General features: G+C 42.4%; 1 protein-coding gene across 1 annotated transcript; it reads left to right on the top strand.

Annotated features, from left to right (window-relative positions):
• Window positions 1-3,167: 3,167 nt before the first annotated feature.
• LOC112748386 (uncharacterized) lies at window positions 3,168-6,412 on the top strand. The gene is made up of 3 exons (XM_025796615.1): window positions 3,168-3,982; window positions 5,431-6,072; window positions 6,190-6,412. Exons 1-3 carry the CDS (start codon window positions 3,168-3,170, stop codon window positions 6,410-6,412), a joined length of 1,680 nt encoding a protein of 559 aa, XP_025652400.1.
• The last annotated feature ends 638 nt before the right edge of the window (window positions 6,413-7,050 follow it).

Below are 7,050 nucleotides of genomic sequence, written 5' to 3'. Positions count from 1 at the left end.
TTCCATTAATTGTTGATTGCTTGCTAGTTTGAATTCTTGCACCAACTCTCAAAACCATAAAAGCTTTCCTAATCAATGATGCACATTCTAAAGCAATTCCTAGGGAGAACGACCCGAGATCAATACTCTCGGTCATAGATTTTAGAATTGTTTGATGCAGTATTCGTATGTTCGTTAGACTATACTCATGATCGGATTTATCACTAGTTTCTAATCGGCATAAGAATATTTACGTTCATCAAAATGGCGCCGTTGCCGGTGTTCCCCGAGAGACCAAGGATAGAAGGGCCATGATCCCGATGGATGGAGATGTTGTTCCAAACGGGAGGTACCTTTACCCTCCGGCGGACACCGAAGAGCCACACTTATCCGTCCCCATGCGCAACCCCTCTTCCTCATCCGCACCACCAAAGTCATCCATGCAACGCATAGAGGAACTCCACAAGAAGCTTGACCGTTATGAGCGGCGTAACCAACGCCGATACACTTTTGTCAAGAAGCTTCTAAGTTGCCTAGGACCGCCTATGGAAGAACCGGAAATTTTCACATCCACCGGTACCAATAATGATGAAAGCGATAATGAAGAAGAAGTGGATGGACACGCGGAAGCCAATCAACCACTCTGTCTCACTCAAGGCACGGAGGACCGTGCCAACTTCTAAGTGTGGGGAGGTCGGTCGGCCGACCGGTCTCCATAGGTAACACCCGAATAAATTCCTTGAACTTCTTTTCTTAACTAGAGTAGATTGCATACTAGGTCTTTCATTTTTGGCATCTTTTGCATATTAGTATCTCTTAATAAATCCACTTGGTTAGAGCAATGACTTCTATTCTAGAAAACTAGAATTTAACGGCAAACTTACCAATTTTGAAATTTGAAAATATTTTGATGCTTAACTTGGTTGAAGAATGTATTTTGGAACATTGGATTTGAGCCAAGACCACAAGCAAGTGAGTTTTGAGCCTAATGGTGTGGTTACATCTTATAACCACTTATTTTTCCTTCTTGTGTGAAATTGTTCTCTTCCTATGATTGTGATCTTTGATTTGTTTAATTCTATATGTCCGTTATTCCTTGTATTCATGCATGTATATGATTGAGGCCATCATTTTATTAGCTCACTTACCCAAATAGCCTTACCTTTTATCTCCCATTGTTAGCTACTTTGAGCCTATGATTAACCCACTTGTTCTTAATATAGCACATTACAAGCCTTAAAGCGAAAAATAATAAGTGTCCTTATTTGGATCGTTGAATTGGCTTAAGCTAGTGTGTGTGTGTATCATTCAAGTGTGGGAAAACTTGGGACATTGGGTGAATAAAAAGGTAGCCTTGTATTTTTATTGAAATGATTTGGAATTGGGTACATGCTCATGTATTGATAAAATGTATAGACATTATGCATTGATGTTAAAGAAAAAAAGGGGAAAAGAAAAGAGAGAAAAAGAAAAATAGTATGGAAAAGAAAAAAAATGTATAGACATTTTGCTTGTTTGATTGTTAGTTAGGATTAGTCTTTGTTTAGATGCCGATTGATGTCATGAGTTTCTTATCTCCTTCATTGTATGATGCATTCCCTACCAAATCCGAGCTTAGCACCCTTTGATTCGGAAATTAAAAGAACCTTGCTTCATATGAGGCAATCTCGGAGGCGGTTGGTCTTTGAGGAAGGTGAAAAGGTTCTTACCAATTCACCAACCATATCATCGTCATCCAACGAAGACACTAATTACTCTTCCGTTCATACTACTAATAGTTTTTCTTTTGATCTAGGTTTTGACAACATGGCCGCTACAAGAAGAGTTACTCTCAAGGAAGCGGGTGCACCGGATTTTGTTCTCCAACCTCTACATGTGCTTCATCCCAACTTGAATGCAAACTTTAAACTCAAGACCGCTCTCATCAATCTCTTACCAAAATTCCATGGACTTCCCGCACAAGATCCAATTAGATACCTCAAGGATTTTCATGGTGCATGCTCGACTACTAGGCGGGAAGGATCCGATGAAGTGGATATATGGTTGTTTGCCTTTCCCTTCTCTCTTGAGGGAAGAGCCAAGGAGTGGTTCTATACCTTGCCTAGTGATGTTGTGTCTGATTGGGATTTGCTTAGGAGAGAATTCTTTGATAAGTTCATGCCCGTGGAAATGACGGACAAGTTATGGAAGGAGATCTCATGTATTGTACAAGGCGAGATGGAAACTTTGTATGAATATTGGAAACGGTTTCGCAAACTTCTTGATTCATGTTCCAACCATAAGATTGACAGTCAAGTCTTGCTTAGCTATGTGTGCCAAGGCATGAGGGAGCAAGATAATAATTTATTGGATGCTTCAAGCAACGATTCTTTGTCAAAGTATCAGACGGCGGAGGAGGCATGGCAACTCATTACCGACTTGGCCGAGTCCACTCAAAATGCTAGACGAAGAGTCAACCGTCCAAAGGCCGTAAATGAAGTTTCCTCTAGTGGTGAGACATCTACCATTACCAAGACTTTGTGTGAAATGACAAGCCTTCTTAAGCAAGTCCAAGTGAATCAACAACCACCTCCATCTCAACAACAACCTCCTCCTCAAAACCAACAATGTCAACAATTCATCCCTCAAAGAGTGTGTGGCATTTGCTCATGCTACTCCCACTACACGGACGAATGTCCAAGTCTCCAAGAAGATAACACTCTAGCGGCTACCCACAACTTTTATGATCGCCCTACTATGAACGTTCCAATCAAGGATACCATAACCAGGGGAGCAATTCTAACCAAGGGTACCCCCAACAAGGAGGCAACTATAGCCAATGGAGTAACAATTCCAATCAAGGATGGAGGGATAGCTCCAACCAAAGTTGGCAGGACAATTATCAACAAGGAGAAAGGGACAACAGAGGCAAACAAAGATGGAATAACAACACTTCACAAAACCGTTATTCACAAAACCCTCTAAACCAACAACCAAATCAAGGAAGGAACTATCAAACCTACATACCACCTCATAGACAACCACTTCCACCCAATCAACCCCAAGCACCACAAATTACCTATCCTTCCACATCTCCAAATCAAGATGACACACTCCGATCCATACTCCAAGGACAAAAGGAACTCTAAAACACCCTCAACTCAAGTCTTAGTGGCCTCACTTCTACTCTCCAAGCTCTCATTGCTCGCATGGAGCCACCTTCTATTCCCACTCCTCAAGCATCAACCTCTAGTGCCATACCCTCTCAACCTTTGCCCAACCCCAAAGGTGGCATCAACGCCGTAACCTTGAGGTCTGGAACGCAATTGAAGGAAAGAGATTCAACGGCACCTAACCCGATGAAAGTTGCTCAAGAAGAAGATGGAGTTGAGATAGAAGCAATTGACGAGGAGGAGGAGTCACATGTAATAGTTGAAGATGAAGAACCACAACCAAGGAGTGAAGTCCCTAGAAAGGAGCAAATTTTAGAGGAAATGGCTCAACCAATTCCATTTCCTACATTGGCAAGAAAGGCTAAGAAACGTATGGAGGTTAACCCAACAATGGTAAAGATGTTCAAAAAAGTGGAGGTAACTATCCCCCTCTTTGATGCTATACACCAAGTGCCTAAATATGCGAAATTTCTTAAGGACTTATGTATGAACAAAGATAGAATTCATGAGTTAGAAACCATTCCATTGGGTAGTTCCATTTCGGCTTTGATGGGATCCATTCCGGAAAAGTGTGTTGATCCGGGTCCATGCCTAGTTTCTTGTGTCATTTATGGAGTCCAATTCATTGATTGTATGTGCGACCTTGGTGCATGCGTTAGTATTATGCCTCTTTCCATTTATCATCTATTGAAGCTCCCACCGTTGAAGCGGTCGGCGGCTAGGTTTGTCTTGGCAGACAAGAGCATAATAACCGTGTCGGGTATTGCGGAAGATGTGTCGGTCGACATAAAGGGTTTGATATTCCCAATTGATTTCCATATCATTGAGATGCCACCAAGCGAATCCGAGAGGTTATCATCTATCCTACTTGGGAGGCCATTTTTGAGGACCTCTAGATTCAAGTTGGATGCCCATTCGGGAACTTACTCATTCGAGATAGATGGGAAAGTTGTAAGTTTTAGTCTAGAAGAAGCAATGAGGCACCCACCGGAGAACCATTCCGTATTCCGATGTGATTTAATTGACAACATTGTAGCGGAAGTGCATTGTGCAAAGCTAGAAGAGAAAAATATGATTGAAGAAAATTGTGAAGATCTAAGTGAAGAAGTTCAAGCGGCAAGCCAAGAGCAAAAGCTAGAATTGAAGCCATTACCACCGCACTTAAAGTATTCATACCTTGATGAAGCCCACAAGTTTCCGGTGCTTATAGCAAGGGAACTCAATCCTCAACAAGAAGAGAAGTTGCTACGCATTTTGGAAAGATGCACTAAAACCAACCTTGTCTTAAATTTTGAGAAATATCATTTCATGGTCAAACAAGGCATTGTTTTAGGACATATTGTTTCGAAAGATGGTATCTCCAAAGATCCGGATAAAATTAATGTTAGATCTAGTTTGCCTTACCCCTCTTCTGAGAGGGAGGTCCGCTCTTTTTTGGACATGCAGGATTTTATCGGAGATTCATCAAGGATTTTAGCAAGGTAGGATTGCCTCTCTCAAGGTTGCTACTAAAGGATATTGAGTTTGACTTAAGCAAGGAATGCATGGAGGCTTTCGACAAACTCAAGGTAGCATTGACCCAAGCTCCCATTGTACGAGGGCCGGATTGGAGTAGGTCATTTGAAATAATGTGTGATGGAGCCCAATCCAACTACACTACTACCGAAAAAAAACTTTTGGCCATTGTTTTTGCCTTGGACATGTTCCGAGCATATCTTCTCGGTTCAAGGGTGGTAGTGTACTCGGATCATGCGGCATTAAAGTATTTATTGGCTAAGAAGGAATCTAAACCGAGATTGATTAGATGGGTTTTATTGTTGCAAGAGTTTGACTTGGAAATCAAGGATAGGAGTGGTACGCAAAACCTAGTGGCGGACCACCTAAGTCGCCTTGAACACACAAAAGGCGATACTACTCCTATCAACGATTCTTTTCCCTTTGAGGGCTTGTATGCAATCTTAGAAACCATTCCTTGGTATGCATCCATTGCCAATTACTTAGTATCTCGCTCCTTCCCCCCCTAATCTCTCCAAACACCAAAGGTATAAGCTAAAAAGTGAATCCAAATACTATGTGTGAGATGACCCATACCTTTGGAGATGTGGGGCAGATCAAGTAATTCGGAGGTGCATTCCACAAACCGAATTCCACTCAATGTTGGAAGCTTACCACTACTCCGAAGGAGGAGGCCATTTGGACCTTAAAGAACGACAAGGAAAATCCTAGATTGTGGCTTTTGGTGGCCAACTCTTTTCAAGGACTCTTCTCATTTTTGTAAATCTTGTTCTCAACGCATTAGATTTGGTAATATCTCTAAGAAGGATGAAATTCCCCAACGAACCATGCTGTTTTGTGAGATATTCGACGTGTGCGAAATTGATTTCATGGGGCCATTTCCAAATTCTAATGGTTTTCTCTACTTTCTACTCGCCGTTGATTATGTGTCCAAATGGGTGGAAGCGATACCCACCCGGACTGATGATGCTAACGTAGTCCTTTTTTTTGTGAGAAATAATATCATTTGTAGATTTGGGTCGCCACGAGCAATCGTGAGCGACCAAGGTTCACACTTTTGCAACAGAAGAATGGAAGGACTCATGAAGAAGTATAGCATCATGCATAAAGTAGCCACGGCCTACCACCCACAAACAAACGGCCAAGCCAAGGTTTACAATTGGGAGATTAAACGCATCTTGGAAAGGATTGTGAAACCCAATAGGAAAGATTGGAGTGCCAAGCTCACCGACGCATTATGGGCCTACCGAACGGCATACAAAACGCCAATTGGCATGAGTCTCTTTCGGTTGGTGTATGACAAAGCTTGCCATTTGCCGGTAGAAATAGAGCACAAGGCGTATTGGGCCATCAAAGAGTGTAATCCATGTTTGGGTGGAGCCGGAATTGAGAGGAAGATACAATTAGCAGAGTTGGAATGTTTGAGGCTTGAAGCTTATGAGAACTCTAGACTTTACAAGGAAAAGATGAAAGCCATGCATGATAGGAACATAAGAGGAAAAGAATTAAAAGCCGGTGATCTAGTCCTTCTTTACAATTCTAGATTGGGATTGTTGCCCGGTAAACTAAGGTCAAAATGGGAAGGCCCATATCAAGTAGTGAAGGCAGAACCCTATGGTGTTTACCATTTGTGCCATCCCTCAAGGTCGGATATCTTCAAGGTCAATGGGCACCGTCTCAAGTTGTATCATGGTGAGCAAATGAAGAGCAACAAAGAGGTTGAGGTATTCCTTTTGGAATACGCACCTCTTGGCAAAGAGCAATGAACAAGTGAAAGTCCAACTTAAGGACATTAAACAAAAGTGCTAGGTGGGAGACACCCCACCATGGCGAGATCTATCCTTTCCCTCCTTTGTGTACCATTTTTTTTCTTTCTTTTTTTTGAATTCTTCATTGTTATGTAATTGTTTAGCTACACTGTTGCTTGATTAGCATTGCTTGTGCTACCTCGAATAACATGTTCATAAAGACTTGCATTGATTTTTTCATGAATGACTTGATTGTGTGGTAGAAGCACACTTCTCTTTAGATTTTGCATTGATTTTAGGTGTTTCTGACTTCTTTGGCTTGTTTGGCCAGTGAATACATGATAATTAGGTATTTTTTCTATTCATTCAAAAAAAAGGAGGGGGCACGCATGCGCGCACTGTGCGCGTATGCGTCCCTAGGGTTTCGCAACCCCTGGGCCCTGGGCATAACCAACATCACGCGTGCGCGCACGAGACGCGTACGCGTCCATGTCAATTCACGCAAAAACACGCGTGCGCGCACTAGCCGCGTACGCGTCACTACTACGTTTTGCGACCCTGGGCCATCGTCTAGAGAGTTGTGCCCTGGTTGGGCTAATTTCATGCTACTGGCCCAACTCAACTCAAACGTAGGCGCACCTGGCGCGCTCGCGTAT

This window comes from Arachis hypogaea, chromosome 15 (assembly GCF_003086295.3).
Source record: "Arachis hypogaea cultivar Tifrunner chromosome 15, arahy.Tifrunner.gnm2.J5K5, whole genome shotgun sequence".
In the NCBI taxonomy this organism is placed as follows: domain Eukaryota; kingdom Viridiplantae; phylum Streptophyta; class Magnoliopsida; order Fabales; family Fabaceae; genus Arachis; species Arachis hypogaea.
The sequence above is the reverse complement of the archived record's forward strand: the minus strand, read 5'-3'. Positions and strand labels throughout refer to the sequence as shown.